General features: G+C 47.6%; 1 protein-coding gene across 1 annotated transcript; it reads right to left on the reverse strand.

Annotated features, from left to right (window-relative positions):
• Nucleotides 1–4209: 4209 nt before the first annotated feature.
• ANKRD33 (ankyrin repeat domain 33) lies at nt 4210–8845 on the reverse strand. The gene is made up of 4 exons (XM_058042148.1): nt 8525–8845; nt 6964–7093; nt 5814–5954; nt 4210–5003 (listed from the first exon to the last, which is right to left on the reverse strand). Exons 1-4 carry the CDS (start codon nt 8843–8845, stop codon nt 4210–4212), a joined length of 1386 nt encoding a protein of 461 aa, XP_057898131.1.
• Nucleotides 8846–21217: the final 12372 nt, after the last annotated feature.

The following is a 21217-nucleotide window of genomic DNA, read 5'->3' on the forward strand; positions in this document are numbered from 1 at the left end:
CCCTGGTTATTCCAGGCTGGTTATTCCCAGAAATTCCAGGCTGCTGTGCTGAATGAGGCCTTTCTTCCTTGGGCTGCCTAAAAAGCAGAGGCCAGACAAAATCAAGATAATAAAAAGCAGTTATTTATTTATTTAGTTATGTATTATTTATTTATTTATTTACTTAATATTTACTCATTTATTTATATTTTATTTATTTATTTGGTTATTTGTTTATTTATTTATTGACGGCCTTCAGGTACATTTCAGCCAGACTAAGTCCCCCTCAGGGACTACCTCTAAAAACTGAGGCCAGACAAAATAAAGGGAATAAAAAGTATTTATTTATTTATTTATTTACTTGTTTGTTTATTTATCTATCTATTTATTTATTATCTATATATAAACAATGTATATAAATTAAAGGGAATAAAAAGAATTTATTTATTTATTTATTTATTTATTTATTTACTTGTCTGTTTATTTATCTATTTATTTATTTATTTATGTATTTATTTATTTATTATATATATATATAAATAATGTATATCAATTAAAGGGAATAAAAAGCATTTATTTATTTATTTATTTTTTATTTATTTATTATTTACTCATTTGTTTACATATTGTTTATTTATTTAGTTGTTTGTTTATTTATTTATTGAAGGCCTTCAGGTACATTTCACTCAGAGACTTGTGCTGGCACATCCCCGCTGTCCCCAGGGCCCATCCCCGCTGTCCCCAGGGCCCATCCCCGCTGTCCCCTCTGTCCCCGCCGTCCCCAGGGCCCGTCCCCGATGTCCCCAGCGCCCATCCCCGCTGTCCCCTCTGTCCCCGCTGTCCCCAGGGCCCATCCCCTCTGTCCCCGTCGTCCCCAGGGCCCGTCCCCGATGTCCCCAAGGCCCATCCCCGCTGTCCCCTCTGTCCCCGCTGTCCCCAGGGCCCATCCCCGCTGTCACCTCTGTCCCCGCCGTCCCCAGGGCCCATCCCCGCTGTCCCCGCTGTCCCCAGGGCCCATCCCCGCTGTCCCCACTGTCCCCAGGGCCCATTCCCCGCTGTCCCCGCTGTCCCCGCTGTCCCCGCTGTCCCCGCTGTCCCCAGGGCCCATTCCCTGCTGTCCCCAGGGCCCATCCCCGCTGTCCCCGCTGTCCCCGCCGTCCCCAGGGCCCGTCCCCGCTGTCCCCGCTGTCCCTAGGGCCCATCCCCGCTGTCCCCGCTGTCCCCAGGGCCCGTCCCCGATGTCCCCGCTGTCCCCAGCACTGGGACACCGCCGCCGGTGCCGTTCCCACGGCCGGGCCGGGCACTTCCCGCTGCCCCGGAGCGCACGGGACCGCGGGCAGAGGAAGCTCCGCTTCCCGTTTTGCCACTTTCGGGGCTGCTCACCCCAACCTCAGCTCCCCACTTCCCCCTCCAGCCCCATCCCTGCCTTTCTGCCTGCTGGGTTTTGGGAGAAAAGTGATTTTACACTCTTCTAATCAACTGCACAGCCATGATATCTGTGTTCCCAAAATCACTGCAGTGGTTCCAAAATCAGTCAATTCTGGAAGTCTTTTCCACAGCCTCAGGTCAAAATGCAGCGCTCCCCTCGAGTCAGAGTGTGTCAGCACAGAAATTCGAAAATCCTTCAGCGTCCAGAGCTCCAACATCTGCTCTTTGGGACACTCCAATCTCAGCTCCCCACACTTCTCCCTCCAGCCCCATCCCTGCCTTTCTGCCGGCTGGGTTTTGGCAGAAAAGTGATATTGCACACTTCTAATCAAGTGCACAGCTGTAATCTCAGTGTTATCAACCAATTTTGGAAGCCTTTGACCGGCCTCAGGTCAAAATGCAGCGCTCTCCTGGGAGTCAGAGTGTGTCACAGAATCACAGAATCAATCACAGAATCAATCACAGAATCACAGAGTCACAGAATCACAGGATCACAAGATCAATCACAGAATCACAGAATCAATCACAGAATCACAGACTCACAGAATTACAGAATCGCAGAGTCCCAGAATCACAGGATCACAAGATCAATCACAGAATCAATCACAGAATCACAGACTCACAGAATCAGAGAATCACAGATTCACAGAATCACAGGATCACAGAATCAATCACAAAATCACAGAATCACAGAATAATGAGGTTGGAAGAGATCTCTAAGGTCATCAAGTCCAACCTACGCCCAAACACCTCAATTAGACCGTAGCACCAAGTGCCATGTCCAGCCTTTTTTTAAACACATCTGCCAGCACAGGAAGTCTAAAATCCTCAGCATCCAGAGCTCCAAAATCTGCCAGCTGTTTCCCTGGCACGGTGCCCCTCTCCAGCATTTCCAAAGAGGTGACAGGACCTGATTTACCTCCCTGTTTCACCACCAGCCCCCATTTCATCCCGGATCCTCCCGGAGCACCGGGGGCACCGCGGCGGCGGAGCTTTGAGTCTGGCCAGCTCTATCAGCCCAGATCTCAGAAGTTTAAACAAATAAAAGCACAAAACCAGGATAAAACAGGCAGGACCTTCAGCGGTGACTTTGCCCGTGCTGGAGCCCGGGGGGAAACGGGCAGTTTCCATCTGATAGGAGGAAAATGATGCCTGCAGACTCCTTATCTCCGTGACCATCTTTGCTCAGCAGAGATCCGGCCGGATTTTGGCCCCTCCCGGCGTTGTTCCTGGGTGGAATAACCTGGATGGAATTCCTGTTCTTGCAGCCCTTCCATGGGAGCAGACACAGGGCATCCTGCTTGCAGGCAGTGCTCCAGCAAGTCTGGGCATGAGCCAGCAATGTTCCTTGGTGGCCAAGAAGGTCAGTGGCATCCTGGCCTGGATCAGGAATGGTGTGGCCAGCAGGAGCAGGGAGGTCATTCTTCCCATGAGGAATGGTGTGGCCAGCAGGGAGCTCATTCTGGCCCTGAAGAATGGTGTGACCAGCAAGAGAAGGGAGGTCATTCTGCCCCTGGAGAATTGTGTCACCAGCATAGATTCTGTAATTGTGTGACTCTGATTTTGTTATTTTGTGGTTCTGTGATACACTCTTATTCCCAGGAGAACACTGCATTTTGAGCTGAGGCTGTGGAAAAGGCTTCCAAAATTGGTTGATAGCACTGAGATCCCTGCACTTGGCCCTTTGCAATAAACCCCAAGTTCCACAACCAGAAGAAGATTTATTGTATTGTAATGGGAACCTCGCTCTCTTATCCTCTTTACCTCTCCCTTTAACTCTCTTTACCTCTCTCTCTCCCCCTCTCTTCTCTTGGGCCTGCTCTGAGCTGTGGCTGGCAGCTCCAAGCAGGGCCCTGCACCCAGGCCCTTTGCAATAAACCCCAAATTCCACAACCAGAAGAAGATTTATTATATTGTAATGCGAACCTCACTCTCTTATCCTCTTTTTTACTCTCTCATCCTCTCTCTCATCCTCTTTATCTCTCTCTTCTCTTGGGCCTGCTCCAGCTGTGCCTGGCAGCTCCAGGCAGGTCCCTGCACTTGGCCCTTTGCAATAAACCCCAAATTCCACGCCGTGGCTTCAGAGATCTCTCGTGTCCGTCTGTCCCGACTGCGCTAAACCCCCATTGCTCCTACACACCAGCACCCTGCTGCTGCTGCTTGGTGATGTTGGAGCTCTGGGGGCAGCTGGGATGGAGCCCATGAGCATCCCAAGCTTCATTTCCAGCCTGTGCCTGCAGCTGCTGCTCCTTCCACAGCACGGAGCTGCTCCCCGTGCTGAGCCTTGGTGTGTCCATCCACCACCCAGGGGCACACAGGAGTGGGGAATGTCACTGAGGAGGTGACAGGGCAGCCAGGGGGACACTGACAGCAAAAGGGGAGCGTTCCTGTCAGCCCCAGAGCAACCCTGAGCTTTATTCGTGGAACCAATCCCGTTAACATGGCAACCACCACTTCCATTTTAATTTGCTCAGACACATTCCAATTCGTCGAGGGCTTGGGAAAATCAAAGAGGCAAAAAAAAAAAAAAAGAAAAAAAGGAAAAATAGGAAGGACTTGTGCCACAGTCCTGCTCCCTGGCATTCCTGGAGCTTCAGAGTCTCTGGACATCAGTGCCCAGCACATGTCCCATGCTAGGGTGGCCACCCTTGGGGTGGAGAGGACGAGAGGCCGGGCAGGAGCCTGTGAGCCTTTGGGAATATTCCATTCCCATCCACTGGGAACAAAACCCCCACGGGCCAGAAAAATCAGCAAACCCAAGGGGACAGCAAGAACCTTGTCCCCACCCCACCACCTCCCTCCTTAGCCTTTCTTTTTCCTCTTCTTCTTCTTCTTTTTCTCCTTCTCCTTGTCCCCCTTCTTGGTCTCCTCGGCTGCTTTCTTCTCCTCCTTCAGCACCTTGTACCTCCACTGGGGTGGCTGCAGCAGGTGCTTGTCCTTCACACGTGGTTTCTTCTCCCCAGAGGATGACCCAGAGGCTTTGCTGACTTTGATTTTGGGCACGGGCTCCCAGGGGAAGACGCTGTTCCCCCGGCGCAGCCACCGCGGCAGGAAGCTCAGGAACCGCCTTGGGGGCGGCGGCGGCGGTCGGAACTCGGACACAACCTGGCCATTACAGGAGGATCCCCCCGTGCTGGGCCTTGAGGATGGCTCTGAATCTTCTGATTCCTCACCTGGACCCACCACGTGCTGCCCCAGGATCTCCTGCACCGAGAGGCGGCGCTTGCCCACCTCGGGCGGGCTGTCGGGGCACACGGTTTGGCAGGCGGTGGCCACGAAGGGGCTGCCCATGGCCGTGGTCATCCTCACCATGTGGTCCAGCACGCCGTCCTCCTCGGGGTTCCGCGGGATGTTGAAGGTGAAGATGGACCTGATCTTCTCCGAGAGCCTCTTGCTCCTGGATTTGGGGCTCAGGGCTTTGGCCACCAGCTCGGCCAGCGCTGGCCACTCGGGTTGGTATTGGGCTGCGAACTGCTCGGCGCGCGGGCGCCGCAGGAGGCTCCGGATGCGCACGGTGGTCTCGAAGCGGCCGGTGAAGGTCGCCCATTCCCTGGCTGTCTTCCCTTTGACGGCATCCACAGCCTGCAGGTCAGCTCCTGGGGACAGCAGAGAGCACACTCAGTGTCCCAGAGGAGATTTGATTGGCACACCCAGGGTTCCAGAGGAGATGTGATTGGCACACCAAGGGTTCCAGAGATGTGACTGGCACACCAAGGGTCCCAGAGGATATTTGATTGGCACACCCAGGGTCCCAGAGATGTGATTGGCACACCGAGGAGTCCCAGAGATGTGATTGGCACACCCAGGGTCCCAGAGATGTGATTGCCACACCGAGGAGTCCCAGAGGATGTGATTGGCACACCCAGGGGTCCCAGAGATGTGATTGGCACACCCAGGGTCCCAGAGGAGATGTGATCCCATAGGAGATGTGATTAGCACTCCCAGGGTCCCAGAGGAGATTTGATTGGCACACCAAGAGTCCCAGAGATGTGATTGGCACACCCAGGGTCCCAGAGATGTGATTGGCACACCCATGGTCCCAGAGGATGTGATTGGCACACCCATGGTCCCAGAGATGTGATTGCCACACCAAGGGTCCCAGAGGATGTGATTGGCATACCCAGGGGTCCCAGAGATGTGATTGGCATACCCAAGGTCTCTGGGGGATGTGATTGGCATACCCAGGGTCCCAGAGGAGATTTGATTGGCACACCCATGGTCCCAGAGATGTGATTGGCACACCCAGGGTTCCAGAGGAGATGTGTTCCCAGAGGAGATGTGATCCCATAGGAGACGTGATTGCCACACCCAGGGTCCCAGAGCAGACGTGATTAGCACACCAGGGTCCCAGAGGAGATGAGATGCCAGGGGAGATGTGATTGCTGTCCCCCTCTGGGGACACTCACCTGCCAGCAGCAGGGCGGTGACGCAGTCCTGCCGCCCCTGCACCGCCGCCTTCATCAGCGCTGTCAGCCCCCGCGGGTCCCTCTGGTCCACCTCCAGGGCAGGGTAGTAGTTCAGGAGGTAGTTGACAATGGTGATGTGTCCTTGAGAGCCAGAGAGAAGCTGGGTTAGAGCTCCCACAGTTACCAGAGGCCATGGCTGGACAGAGAATTCAGCAGCTGCATTCCGTGGGGGTGCAGGTGTGGAGGATTGGAGGGGTCAGGATTGGAAGGGTTTGGCTCCATTTTGGTTTGGCTCCATTTTGGTTTGGCTCCATTTTGGTTTGGCTCCATTTTGATTTGGGTCTATTTCGGTTTGGGTCCATTTTGGTTTGGCTCCATTTTGATTTGGGTCTATTTTGATTTAGGTCCATTTTGGTTTGGGTCTACTTTGGTTTTGCTCCATTTTGGTTTGGCTTCATCTCGGTTTGGCTCCATTTCGGTTTGTGGCCAATTTTGGTTTGGGGCCATTTCTGTTTGGCTCCATTTCGGTTTGTGGCCAATTTTGGTTTGGGTCCATTTTGGTTTGGGTTTATTTGTGTTTGGGTCCATTTTGGTTTGGCTTTACTTTGGTTTGGCTCTACTTTGGTTTGGCTCCATTGTGGTTTGGGTGACTCGGGTACACCGAGAAGATGTTCCATTTTGGTTTGGGTCCATTTGGGTTTGGGTCCATTTTGGGTTTATTTTGAGCTGAGCATGGAGGGAACACCAATGCTGAACCAGCTGCTTTAGTGAAGAACACAGGAAAGACTCCAAAAATGCAAAAAAACCCCATAAAATGATGAACTCTAGCAAGGACACAACGGAGATCGAGACTGATCCCCACTTTGGGACCCTTCTCCTTCCCCTCCTGCTAAATCAAGGGGAGGGAGCCAGGCTGGAGGTTTGGGCAGGTAAATAAATCCCTGTGACTCCTGGGGCAGCCCAGCTCTGCCACTCAACCCGTCTCCACCACAGCAATCTCCATTTTCTCATCATTTTGAAAGCAGAGCTGAACCCCAAGTGTAGCTGGTGTCCCACATCCCACGGGAGCACAGCTTTCATGACAGAAAAAACCCTTTTGGGGTTTTTGGGGGGAGCACAGGGGGTCCCATCCCTTCCTGAGGGTGCTGACCTGCCTGGGCTGCCATCATGAGGGCCGTGTTGCCGTCATTGTCCTGCTGGTTGATGTTGATGTAGGGACACTTCTGCAGCAGGGGCACGATGTCCACGAAGCCCTTGCAGCAGGCGACCATCAGCGCGTTCTGGAGGGGGGACAGCAACAACTCAGCACCACGGTCCCACCACGGGGATCCCACGGCCATTCCAAACTGTCCTCCCACCCAAACCAGGCTGGAGCAGGATGGGAGGGCAGACAAAGGTTCTGCTCCAAGGATTGGATCAATCCCAGGAGATCCTCCTGCCCCACTTGATTTAGCCTTCAGGATTTGCCTGCTCCTGGAAAATCCTCGTTCTGCTCCAAGGTTTGGATCAATCCCAGGAGGTCCATCCCACCTTCCTGCTCCACCTGCTTTAGCAGCCTCTAGCCTTCAGGATTTGCCTTCTCCAGGTAAATCCTCATTCTGCTCCAAGGATTGGATCAATCAAGGAGATCCATCCCACCCAGGCCTCTTCCCCCTGCCCCACCTGCTCTACCAACCATCATCCACCAGCATTTGTATGCTCCTGGAAAATCCTTATTCAGCTCCAAAGTTTGGATCAATCCAGGAGATCCATCCCAACTTCCTGCTCCACCTGCTCTAGCAACCTCCAGTCTTCAGGATTTGCCTGCTCCTGGAAAATCCTTGTTCTGCTCCAAGGACTGGATCAATCTGAGAGACTCATCCCACCCTCCTACTCCATTGCTTCAGCAACCCCCAGCCTTCAGGATTTGCCTTCTCCAGGAAAATCGTCCTTCAGCTCCAAGGTTTGGATCAATCCAGGAGATCCATCCCACCCATCCCACCTTCCTGCCTCACCTGCTTTAGCAACCTTCAGCGTTCAGGATTTGCCTGCTCCTGGAAAATCCTCATTCTTCTCCAAGGATTGGATCAATCCCAGAAGATCCACCTCACCTTCCTGCCCTACCTTCTCTAGCAACACTCAACCTCCAGGATTTGCCTGCACCTGGAAAACCTCATTCTTCTCCAAGGACTGGATCAATCCAGGAGATCCACCCCACCTTCCTGCCCTACCTTCTCTAGCAACACAGCCTCCAGGATTTGCCTGTGCCTGGAAAACCTCATTCTTCTCCAAGGATTGGATCAATCCAGGAGATCCATCCCACCTTCCTGCCCTACCTGCTCTAGCAGCCCCCAGCCTTCAGGATTTGCCTGTTTGTGGCAAATTCTTCTTCTGCTCCACAATTTTGATCAGTACCAGGAGATCCATCCCACCCTCCCGCCCACCTGCAGCCCCCAACCTCCAGGATTTCCCTGCTCTTAGAAAATCCTCATTTTACTCGAAAGTTTGGATCAATCCCAGGAGACCCATCCCACCCTCCTGCCCCCATGCAACCCGCAGTCTTCAGGACTTGCCTTCTCCAGGAAAACCCTCATTCTGCTCCAAAGTTTGGATCAATCCAGGAGATCCATCCCCCCGCTCCTGCCCACCTGCAGCCCCCCAGCCTCCAGGATTTCCCTGAGAACCCCGGTTCAGCCCTGCAGGGTCCCTCCCCACCCTCCCCAGGAGCTCACCCTCCCGTTGATGTCCAGCTCCGTGGCCTCGCTGCGGCTCACCCCGCGCTCCAGCCTCTCCCACACCAGCTTGGCATCATTCCTGGCACAGCACTGGTACAGGCTGAGGAACCCATCCCCGCCAGCCTCGGGGGACACCTCGTAGCAGGGGTACACCGAGTCGTCAGAGAAGATGCTGCTGCTGTCCGAGGGCTCCGAGGATCCTGAGGATGTTTCCTCCTCTTCCTCCTCCTCCTCCTCATAGTGCAGCTCCGGGTCAGAGGCATCCAGGCTGGCGCTGGGAGCTGCAGCAGGTTCTGCTCCTCCGCAGGCATCTGTCATCCGGCCCAGCCCTGCCCGGGTGGCCGAGGGGGCACTCGGGGCTGTCACTGCCCTGTGCAGGCGCAGGGAGGTGGCACCAGCTGGGGTGGCATGGTTTGCCCCAGGTACCTCAGGTCTCTCCCTGTAGATTTCTTCCCCAGGTGTGTCAGCCACCTCTCCCTCCCCACCTCCCCCTCCATTTGGTTTGGGCTTATTTTGGTTTGGGGCCATTTTGGGTTTGGAGCCATTTTAGTTTGGGTCTGTTTTGGTTTGGATCCATTTTGGTTTGGATCCATTTTGGTTTGGGTCCATTTCGGTTTGGGGCCATTTTGGGTTTGGCTCTATTTTGGTTTGGGTCTATTTGGGTTTGGGGCCATTTTGGTTTGGGTTTATTTAGGTTTGGCTCCATTTTGGTTTGGATCCATTTTGGTTTGGCTCCATTTTCGGTTTGGCTCCATTTTAGTTTGGGCTTATTTTTGTTTGGGTCCGTTTCAGTTTGGGCCTGTTTTGGTTTGGATCCATTTCGGTTTGGCTCCATTTTGGGTTTGGGGCCTATCAGCTTTTGCCACACCACGCTGTAGATGCTTTAAATCTAATTATCTAAAGTTCCCCCTCGTGGCTCCCACTACAATGCATCTTTCAAAGTTCTTTCTCCAAAATATCCAATATTATTTGCCTCCACACCCTTACTCCAGTGTTTTCATCCTCTGTGAGGATTTATTCCTCCACTACAGTTTGTAATTTCCAGTCTCTGAATTCCATTAATGAGGAATTTAATTTAATTTTTAATCTCTGAATTCCATGAATGAGGAATTTATTCCTCTACTACAGTTTGTAATTCTTAATCCCTGAATTCCGTTAATGAAGAATTTAATTTAATTTAATTTTCAATCTCTGAATTCCGTGAATGAGGAATTCATTCTTCTACTACAGTTTGTAATTTTCAATCTCTGAATTCCATTAATGAGGAATTTATTCTTCTACTACAGTTTGCAATTTCCAGTCTCTGAATTCCATGAATGACGAATTTATTCCTCTACTACAGGTTTGTAGTTTCCAATCTCTGAATTCCATGAATGACGAATTTATTCCTCTACCACAGGTTTATAATTTTCAATATCTGAATGCCGTTAATGAGGAACTTAATTTAATTTAATTTTTAATCTCCGAATTCCGTTTAATTTAATTTCTAATCTCTGAATACAGCCGCTCCTGGCTCCCCCAGGACACAGGATCAGGGCAGCAGGGATCAAACCCTCTCACTCCTTCGCAGAAGCCACCAATTAATTAATTAATTAATTAGGAGGAAAACTCCAAATTCCACGAAACTCCCCCACCCCTCAGGTGTTCCCAAGCACGGAGGGAAATTCCTCTCACCTGGGACTGCTCAGATCTTCCCCGTGGGTCCCTCTTCACCTGGGCAGCATCCTGGCCACAACCAGGAGGAAAAACTCACCGAGCATCCCTGGACTGTCCCTCTGTCACCTCTGCGGGGAAAAACACGTTTGTGCCCCGAGCCTGAGGTGGCTTTTTGGCACCAAAGCTGTGACAACCCGCACGTTGACGTGGGGCTCAGCTACCCGAGAGATCTTAAATTAAATTGTTGCTTAAAATGGCTGAGCAGGATCAGGGCAGGATTTAGTGTCTTTAGCTGAGGAGCTGCTGGGAGCACTGGGCTGTGGTTTTTTATATTTTTATACAACCTGAGCAGCGCCACAGGCTCAGCTGAAAGCCCCCCCCCAAAAAAACTCATTTCCACCTGAGTTTCTAGCCAGGTGAATTGGCTGGGCAGGTAATTCTGGGAATTGGCTGAGCAGATAAATCTGGGAATTCTCTGAATTGGCTGAGCAGATAAATCTGCTTGTGAAATGCAAAGCTGTGCTTGGTGTCGGGTACACACAGGGTGTGTTTGTGATTGTGATATGTGTGGAGACCAACACTGGGCCAGTTATAAAGATGAATTTTAATAATAACTAAGGAAAGTAAAGCATGGAAGAAGGCCTTTGAACTTATCTTTTGTTTGCAATTAACCTTAGTTGATTTAGGAGCATTGGAATTAAAGCGTTAAGGATGTTGCCCTTTGCTTGTAGTTAAGCCTTAAAGAGTTCTGCAATAAAAACCTTTTGAAGTATAGTTTCAGAATATTTCTTGTGTCCTTGAAACTAGATATATTTATATTTATTTTATATATAAAAATTATATATATTTATAGAAACTATATATATTTATTTTATATATAAACTATATATATGTATAGAAACTATATATATATTTATATATATGTAAATGATATATTTTATAGAAACTATAGATACATATTTATATATTTTTATATATTTATACTTATATTTATATTTTTATCTATATATAAACTATATATATTTATAGCAACTATATATCTATATTTATTTTATATATAAAAATTATATATATTTATAGAAACTATATATATTTATTTTATATATAAACTATATATATGTATAGAAACTATACATATATATTTTTATATATATAAATGATATATTTCATAGAAACTATAGATACATATTTATATATATATTTATACTTATATTTATATTTATATCTATATATAAACTATATATATTTATAGCAACTACATATTTATATTTATTTTATATATAAACTATATAGAAACGATATATATTTATATTTATTATATATATTTGGAATATATATATTTGGAATATATATAAAGGAAAATTGCTTATCTCACACCTTATTGAAGCAGAGAAAAACAGCTTGAGAAAGGAAGATGAACATCAACTCAAGGATTTGTAATTTTGACCAAGGGAAGCTGGACATCACTATTATGAGATTTATAGTCCTTGTAATTAAAAGTTGGACCCACATCTGGAGAGCTGGACCTCACCAGATGGGATTTGTCTTTCTTCTTTTGGAAACTGGACTACCACCACCTGGGATACTCCTTTTCTGGGATACATCCTGAGAAAAACTAAATCACAATAATGTATAGAATTGTGAAATAACAATTGGGACCTGAAACTGCTGATGAGTAAAAATTTGAATAAAACTGTTGAGAAAGCTGATGAGTACCCCTATAAATACCTGTGAGCCCCAACTATGGGTGTGCAGTTGGAGGGAAAACTTCTCCCACTGTACCCAGAGCTGTATTGCTCATCATTCATTAATTAATAAATTTGTTGCCGCTTGAATATTGGCCTAATCAAGCTTCTCATTTATAACACGCTCCAGTCAAAGGCTTGGACATCTGAAATGTCCACGTGCATTCAACAAACTCAGTGAAATCCCCTTGGAGTTTCCATCCCTCCTGATCCCAAAGCTCTCGGCCCAAGAGCTGCAAAAAATTGTTTTTCCTGAATTCCACGTGAAGCCAGACTGTTCTCTTCAGCTTTAAAGGGTTTTTTATTGTTGTTGTTGTTTGTGTGTTGTGGAGGTTTTTATGTTTTTCCTGAAGTTCAAGGGCCAGCTGGACTCTGAGAGGGCATTCCCAGCCCCTGGGAATATAAGATTTTCTTGCCAAAATGGCTGGAATTTGGTGCCAAGGCAAATCGTGGGAGAGGGCAGAGGGCACTTTGCTGCACACACAAAAATATGTGAAATATATGAAAAATATGGATCAGAGGAAGGATCCCAGCTGTTCCCTCTGTGCTGGGAAGCACGAGCTGGGAATTTTGGGGCTGAATATAAAGATCCTGGGGCTGCATATAAAAATCCTGGTACTAAATATAAAGACTCTGGTGCTGAATATGAATATTCTGGTGCTGAATATAAAAATTCTGGCGCTGAATATAAAGATTCTGGTGCTGAATATGAGTATGAATATTCTGGCACAGAATATGAAGACCCTGGTGCTGAATATAAAGATTCTAGTGTTGAACATATGCTGGTGCTGAATATTAATATTCTGGTGCTGAATATAAAGATACTGGTGATTAATATAAAAATTCTGGCACTGAATATAAAGATTTTCATGCTGAATATGAATATTCTGGCACTGAATAGGAATATCCTGGTGCTAAATATAAAAATTCTGGTGCTGAATATAAAGATACTGGGGCTAAACATAAAGATTCTGGTGCTGAATATAAAAATTCTGGTGGTGAATATAAAAATCCTGATACTGAATATAAAGACCCTGGTGCTGAATATAAAGATGCTGGTGCTGAATATAAAGATTTTGGTGCTGAATGTAAAGATCCTGGTGCTGAATATGAAGATTCTGGTGCTGAATATGAAGATTTTGGTGCTGAATATAAAGATTCTAGTGCTGAATATGAATGTTCTGGCCCTGACTATGAAGATCCTGGTGCTGAATATGAATATTCTGGTGCTGAATATAAAAATGCTGGTGCTAAATGTAAAGATCCTGGTGCTGAATATGAAGATTCTGGCACTGAATATGAATATCCTGATGCTAAATATGAATATTCTAGTGCTGAATATGAATATATTCTGGTGCTGAATATAAAGATCCTGGTGCTGAATATAAAGATACTGGTGCTGAATATGAATATTCTGGTGCTGAATATAAAAATTCTGGCACTGAATATAAAGATTTTGGTGCTGAATAAGAATATTCTGCTGCTGAATATTAAGATTCTGGCACAGAATATGAAGACCCTGGTGCTGAATATAAAGATTCTAGTGCTGAATATAAAAATGCTGGTGCTGAATATGAATATTCTGGTGCTGAATATAAAAATCCTGATACTGAATATAAAGACCCTGGTGCTGAATATAAATATACTAGTGCTTAATATGAATATTCTGGTGCTGAATATAAATATCCTGGTGCTAAATATAAAGATTCAGGAGCTGATTATGAATATTCTGGCACTGAATATGAATATCCTGATGCTAAATATGAATATTCTGGTACTGAATATAAAGATTTTGGTGCTAAATGTTAAGATCCTGGTGCTGAATATAAAAATGCTGGTGCTGAATATAAATGTACTAGTGCTGAATATAAAGATACTGGTGCTGAATATGAAGATTCTGGCACTGAATATGAATATCCTGATGCTAAATATGAATATTCTGGTGCTGAATATGAATATCCTGGTGCTGAATGTAAAGATTTTGGTGCTAAATGTTAAGATCCTGGTGCTGAATATGAATATCCTGGTGCTCAATATGAATATGCTGGCATTGAATATGAATATTCTGGCACTGAAGGTGCAGATCCTGGTGCTGAATATGAATATCCTGGCATTGAATATGAATATCCTGGCATTGAATATGAATATTCTGGCACTGAATATGAATATTCTGGCATTCAATGTGAATATTCTGGTGCTGAATATGAATATCCTGGCACTGAATATGAATATTCTGGCACTGAATATGAATATCCTGGCACTGAATATGAATATTCTGGCACTGAAGGTGCAGATCCTGGTGCTGAATATGAATATCCTGGCACTGAATATGAATATTCTGGCACTGAAGGTGCAGATCCTGGTGCTGAATATGAATATGCTGGCATTGAATATGAATATTCTGGCACTGAATATGAATACCCTGGCATTGAATATGAATATCCTGGCATTGAATATGAATATCCTGGCATTGAATATGAATATTCTGGCACTGAATATGAATATTCTGGCATTGAATATGAATATCCTGGCACTGAATATGAATATCCTGGTGCTGAATATGAATATCCTGGCACTGAATATGAATATTCTGGGACTGAAGGCACAGATCCTGGTGCTGACCACGAGGATCCCCAATGCTGAACACCACAATCCTGATGCTGAACGTGCAGCTCCCAGGCAGGCACAGCAGGGTCACCACGGCGTCGCCCTGCTGTGACACCTCCTGCCAGCCTCATGCTCTGCCTTACCTCAGGGAGCAGATTTAGGGCTTAAGGAGTCACCCTGGCAGCCATGTGCCGTAATCTGCTGCTGGAAAAGTCAGCAGGCACTCAGGCAGTTATGTAAGGACAGGGCTGGGCGCTGGAGTGGGTGCCCAGGTGGTGCCAGGGCTGGTGCCAGCACAGAAGGGTCTTGGTGTGGTTGTTATGTACAATGTGTAGCCCTAAATGTGCACCTGAAACATTGAGGTTAAGCGCTTCCATTATGTGGAAAATATCAGGAATTCTCCTGCAGGAGCTCATGATAAAAATTGAAATGTCAGCTCCAAAATTCAATGCATCCAAGGATTGCTCCAAGAAAAAGCTGTCAGGACAAACAGGACCTGAATCCCCTAAAAATAATACCTTGACCCTAAACCCTAACCTTAACCAAATATAAGCAGAAATCAAATAAAAATCATAACTCTAAAGCTAAAAACTGCTCTGAGGCAGTTATGTAAGGACAGGGCTGGGCGCTGGAGTGGGTGCCCAGCTGGTGCCAGGGCTGGTGCCAGCACAGAAAGGTCTTGGTGTGGTTGTTATGTACAACAGGCAGCCCCAAATCTGCGCCTGAAACACTGGGGCTAAATGATTTCATTATATGGAAAATATCAGGAATTCTCCTGCAGGAGCTCATGGTAGAAATTGAAATGTCAGCTCCAAAATTCAATACATCCAAGGATTGCTCCAAGAAAAAGCTGTCAGGACAAACAGGACATGAATCTCCTAAAAGTAATATTTTAACCCTAAAATCCTAACCTTAACCTAACCCAACAATAACATGTAAGCAGAAATCAAACAAAAAACATTACTCCAATGCTAAAAAATATAATCCATAAAACCTCCCAAGTCCTACCCAAAATCTAACCCTAAAGACAATACTAACAATAATCCTAACAAAATCACCAAACCTGGATATTAACCAAACCCAAATAACATTAAAGGTAAAACAAAAGCCAAAACCAAGAGCAAAACCAAATCCTAACCATAACCCTGACCTAACCCTAACATTGACCCTGACACTAACACCAACCCCAACCCCTAATCCTAACCAAACCCTGACCCAACACTAACCTAAAAGCAAAAACAAAACCCAAAATATAACTACAAAGCTAAAAAAAAAACTAATCCAAAAAGTCCGTTTTACCCAAAATCTAACCCTAAAGACAATGCCAAAAATAATCCCAACAAAATCCGTAAACCTGAATATTAAACCAAACCCAAATAACACTAAAGGTGAAACAAAAGCCAAAACCAAGAGCAAAACCAATCCCGAACCATGACCCTGAACAAACACTGAACCCGAACCCTGATCAAACATCGAACCCCAACCCTGACCCTGATCAATCATCGAACCCTAACCCTAACCCTGATCAAACATCGAACCCCAACCCAAACCCTGATCAATCATCGAACCCTAACCCCGATCAAACATCGAACCCCAACCCTGACCCTGATCAAACATCGAACCCCAACCCTAACCCTGATCAAACATCGAACCCTAACCCTGATCAAACATCGAACCCCAACCCTGACCCTGATCAATCATCGACCCCCAACCCTAACCCTGATCAAATATCGAACCCCAACCCTGACCCTGATCAATCATCGAACCCTAACCCTGATCAAACATCGAACCCTAACCCTGATCAATCATCGAACCCCAAACCTAACCCTGATCAATCATCGAACCCTGACCCTGATCAATCATCGAACCCTAACCCTGATCAAACATCGAACCCCAACCCTGACCCTGATCAATCATCGAACCCTAACCCTGATCAATCATCGAACCCCAACCCGAACCCTGATCAAACATCGAACCCCAACCCTGACCCTGATCAATCATCGAACCCTAACCCTGACCCTGATCAATCATCGAACCCTAACCCTGACCCTGATCAAACATCGAACCCCAACCCTGACCCTGATCAATCATCGAACCCTAACCCTGATCAAACATCGAACTCCAACCCTGACCCAACATCGAACCCCAACCCTGACCCTGATCAATCATCGAACCCTAACCCTGACCCTGATCAATCATCGAACCCTAACCCTGACCCTGATCAATCATCGAACCCAAACCCTGATCAAACATCGAACCCCAACCCTGACCCTGATCAATCATCGAACCCCAACCCTGACCCTGATCAATCATCGAACCCTAACCCTGATCAATCATCGAACCTGAACCCTGATCAAACATCGAACCCCAACCCTGACCCTGATCAATCATCGAACCCCAACCCTGACCCTGATCAATCATCGAACCCTGACCCTGATCAATCATCGAACCCTAACCCTGATCAAACATCGAACCCTAACCCTGATCAAACATCGAACCCCAACCCTGACCCTGATCAAACATCGAACCCTAACCCTGATCAAACATCGAACCCTAACCCTGATCAAACATCGAACCCCAACCCTAACCCTGATCAAACATCGAACCCCAACCCTGACCCTGATCAATCATCGAACCCCAACCCTGATCAATCATCGACCCCTAACCCTGACCCTGATCAAACATCGAACCCCAACCCGAACCCCAGCCCTGCCGCCTCGGCCGCCCCTGTTGGGGGGTTCTGAGCCGGGCGAGGCGCGTTCGCCTCCTCTGCAGACGCGCAGCGGCCCCGTGCGGCTGCTCCGCTGAGCTCGGGCCGGGCCCGGCTCGGTCCCAGCGCTGGCCCGGCCCGGCCCGGCTCGTGTGGGACAGGCGGCTGCGGGGCTCCCTTGGCGTTCCTCTCCTCTGCTGCCTTCCTCTTCCCTTCCCTTTCTCCTTGCCCTTTCCTTTCCTTTCCTTTCTCCTTTCTTTTCCCCTTTCCTTTCTTTTTCCTTTCCTTCTTCCTTTCCTTTTTCTCCTTTCCTTTCCTTTTTCCTTTCCTTCTTCCTTTCCTTTCCTTCTTCCTTTCCTTTCCTTTTTCCTTTCCTTTCCTTTTTCCTTTCCTTTTTCCTTTCCTTTCCTTTTTCCTTTCCTTTTTCCTTTCCTTTTTCCTTTTCCCCTTTCCTTTCTTTTTCCTTTCCTTTCCTTTTCCCCTTTCCTTTCTTTTTCCTTTCCTTTCCTTTCCTTTTCCTTTCCTTTCCCTTTTCCTTTCCTTTTTCCTTTCCTTTTTCCTTTCCTTTTTTCTTTCCCCCTTCCCGCCAATGACGTCACGACACGCGTGACGTCACCGGTAACCACGGCAATGGGTGGGCGGGGCTTGGCGGGGTGGGCGTGGCCGAGCTTTGCCCGGTTCCGCCGCCAGGGGACGCTGTGGGCGCGTGGCACGGCAGAGCCGTATGCAAAAAATATGCAAAATTATGCAAAATTATGTAAATGAAGAGGGGAAGGAGTGGCGCCTCCTTGCGGGCGGGTTTTGGGGCCGCCGGGGATGGAGGGGAGGGGTCCCCGTGTTCGCCCCCCCCCCCAACTGAGGGGGTTCTGGGGGATACAGGGAACCCCGGGTGGGGAGAGCAAGATTGGGACCCCCGCATCGGGGGTGTCCCCCCCATTCCCAGCACCCCAATAACGGGGAGAATCCTGTTCCCCCCTCCCTACTCCATGGGCTGCTGAGGGGGTTGTGGGGGGTACAGGAAACCCCCACACTGGAGGTCTCCCCCTCATTCCCAGCACCCCCATAACGGAGGGGTCCCCATGTTCCCCCCTCGCCTCCATGGAGCCGGGGCTGCTGAGGGGGTTCCGTGGGGTCTCCCCCCATTCCCAGCACCCCCAATTAGAGGAGGGGTCCCCGTGTTCTCCCCCCCCCCCCAACTAAGGGGGTTGTGGGGGGTACAGGGAACCCCGGGGACGGGGTGGAAGGAGGTGCGGGACCCCCACATTGGGGTCTCCCCCTCATTCCCAGCACCCTAATTAGAGGAGGAGTCCCCCCTCTTCACCCCTCCATGGGGTACTGAGGGGGTTGTGGGGGGCACAGTGGGTGGGGAACGAGACGTGGCACCCCCACACTGGGATCTCCCCCATTCCCACCACCCCAATTAGCGGAGGCCGCTCCGCTAATGATGAAAACGAGGGGGGGAGCCAACCCTCAGTCCCGACCGCCCTCCCTTCCCCTCCTGTCACAGCTTTAAATGCCGAACCATTAAAATTTTCCGCCTCATTTGCGGCTCCTCTCGGTTCATTTTCCCGGGATTCTCCGTTTATTTATCCCCGAGCCCCGCGGGAGGGGGGGGGAGCGGCGGATCCGCTGCGTTTTAGGGGGGGGGGGGGGGCTCCGGGTAATTGAGCAGCTGATGAGAACAACTTAATTAGAGTCAGCTGGAAAATTGGGGAAAACAGCCCCGATCAGCATCGCAGCCACCCCAGGCCCCTCCTGTGGGATGGCAATTTGGGAGTGAATTTTGGGGTGAATTTTGGGGGTCACTTTGGGGGTTTGAGGGGTCTCAGAGCGGGGTTTGGGGTCTCAGAATTTTGGGATGTGAATTTTGGGATTAATTTTGGGGTTTTTGGGGTCACTTTGGGGGTTTTGAGGGGTCTCAGAGTGGGGTTTGGGGTCTCAGAATTTTGGGATGTGAATTTTGGGATGAATTTTGCGGCTAATTTTGGGATTACTTTGGGGGGTTTTGGGGTCACTTTGGGGATTTGAGGGGTCTCAGTGTGGGGTTTGGGGTCTCAGAATTTTTTGGGATGTGAATTTTGGGATTAATTTTGGGGTTTTTGGGGTCACTTTGGGGATTTGAGGGGTCCCAGTGTGGGGTTTGGGGTCTCAGAATTTTTTGGGAAGTGAATTGTGGGATTAATTTTGGGGTTAATTTTAATTTTGGGATGTGAATTTTAAGGTTAATTTTGGGGGGAATTTGGGGTGATTTTGTGGGTTTGAGGGGTCTCAGAGTGGGGTTTGGGATCTCAGAATTTTGGGATGTGATTTTTGGGATTAATTATGGGATGTGACTTTTGGGGTGGCTTTTGGGGTCACTTTGGGGTTTTGAGGGCTCCCAGTGTGGGTCTCAGAATTTTGAGATGTGAATTTTGGGATGAATTTTAGGATTAATTTTTGGGGTGAATCTTGGGATGAATTTTGGGGTTTTGAGGGGGTCTCAGAGTGGGGTTTGGGGTCCCAGTGTGGGCTTCGGGATCAGTTTGGGCTCTCGGAATTTCGGGATGTGATTTTTGGGATGAATTTTGGGGTTAATTTCGGGGTCACTTTGGGGTTTTGAGGGGTCTCAGAGAGGAGTTTGAGGTCTCAGAACTTTGGGATGAATTTTGGGGTTAATTTTGGGCTTAAATTTGGGATGAATTTTGGGATGCGGATTTTGGGGTTCATTTTGCGATCTGAATTTTCGGGGTTAATTTTGGGATGTGGATTTTGGGATATGAATTTTTTTGGATGGATTTTGGGATTCGTTTCGGGGTTAATTTTTAGGATGCGTTTTGCGAAGGAGGCAGAGCTGCCCCCAGCCAAGCAGCTGCCCTTCCTTCCAGCCAGCAGCTAATTAATTGGCTTGATCAGCGGTTAATTGGGAATTAAGAGGAGCATCCCACCCAGAGGACGCAGGGGGGCGCAATGAGATTTTCAATTTTCCCCCCCATTTTATGGCCGCTGAGCACTTTAGGGTTGTTTTTTTTCCCTATTTTTCCTATTTTCTCGTGTATTTCCCCCATTCCTGGTGCTCACAGTCCCCTCCTCGGCTTCTCCCCACCCCAGGGTTGGGGGCACCCCAAAAATTCACATCCCAAAAATTAATTCCAAAATTCGCGCCCCAAAATTCCCACCCCAAATTTAACCCTAAAATTCTCATCCCAAGATTAGCCCCCAAATTCACACCACAAAATTAAGCCCAAAATTCACATCCCAAATTTAACCCCAAAATTCCCACCCCAAATTTAACTCCAAAATTCTCATCCCAAGATTAACCCCCAAATTCACACCCCAAAATTAAGCCCAAAATGCACATCCCAAATTTAACCCCAAAATTCCCACGCCAAATTACCGCCCCAAATTTAACCCCAAAATTCATCCTAAATCTCGCATCCAAATTTAACCCCAAAATTCACATCCCAAATCTACGCCCCAAAATTCCCACCCCAAATTTAACCCCAAAATTCATCCCAAAAATTAATGCTAAAATTGAAATCCCAAAATTCCCACCCCAAATTTAACCCCAAAATTAATGCTAAAATTGAAATCCTCAAAATTCCCACCCCAAATTTAACCCCAAAATTAATGCTAAAATTGAAATCCCAAAATTCCCACCCCAAATTTAACCCCAAAATTAATGCTAAAATTGAAATCCCCAAAATTCCCACCCCAAATTTAACCCCAAAATTCATCCCAAAAATTAATGCTAAAATTGAAATCCCAAAACTCCCACCCCAAATTTAACCCCAAAATTAATGCTAAAATTGAAATCCCAAAATTCCCACCCCAAATTTAACCCCAAAAATTAATGCTAAAATTGAAATCCCCAAAACTCCCACCCCAAATTTAACCCCAAAATTAATGCTAAAATTGAAATCCCCAAAATTCCCATTTTTGGGGCCCGCAGGGAGCAGCAGCTGCAGCGCTCCGAGCTCGTTCTCCATCTCCAGG

This window comes from Melospiza georgiana, chromosome 29 (assembly GCF_028018845.1).
Source record: "Melospiza georgiana isolate bMelGeo1 chromosome 29, bMelGeo1.pri, whole genome shotgun sequence".
Taxonomy (NCBI): Eukaryota; Metazoa; Chordata; class Aves; order Passeriformes; family Passerellidae; genus Melospiza; species Melospiza georgiana.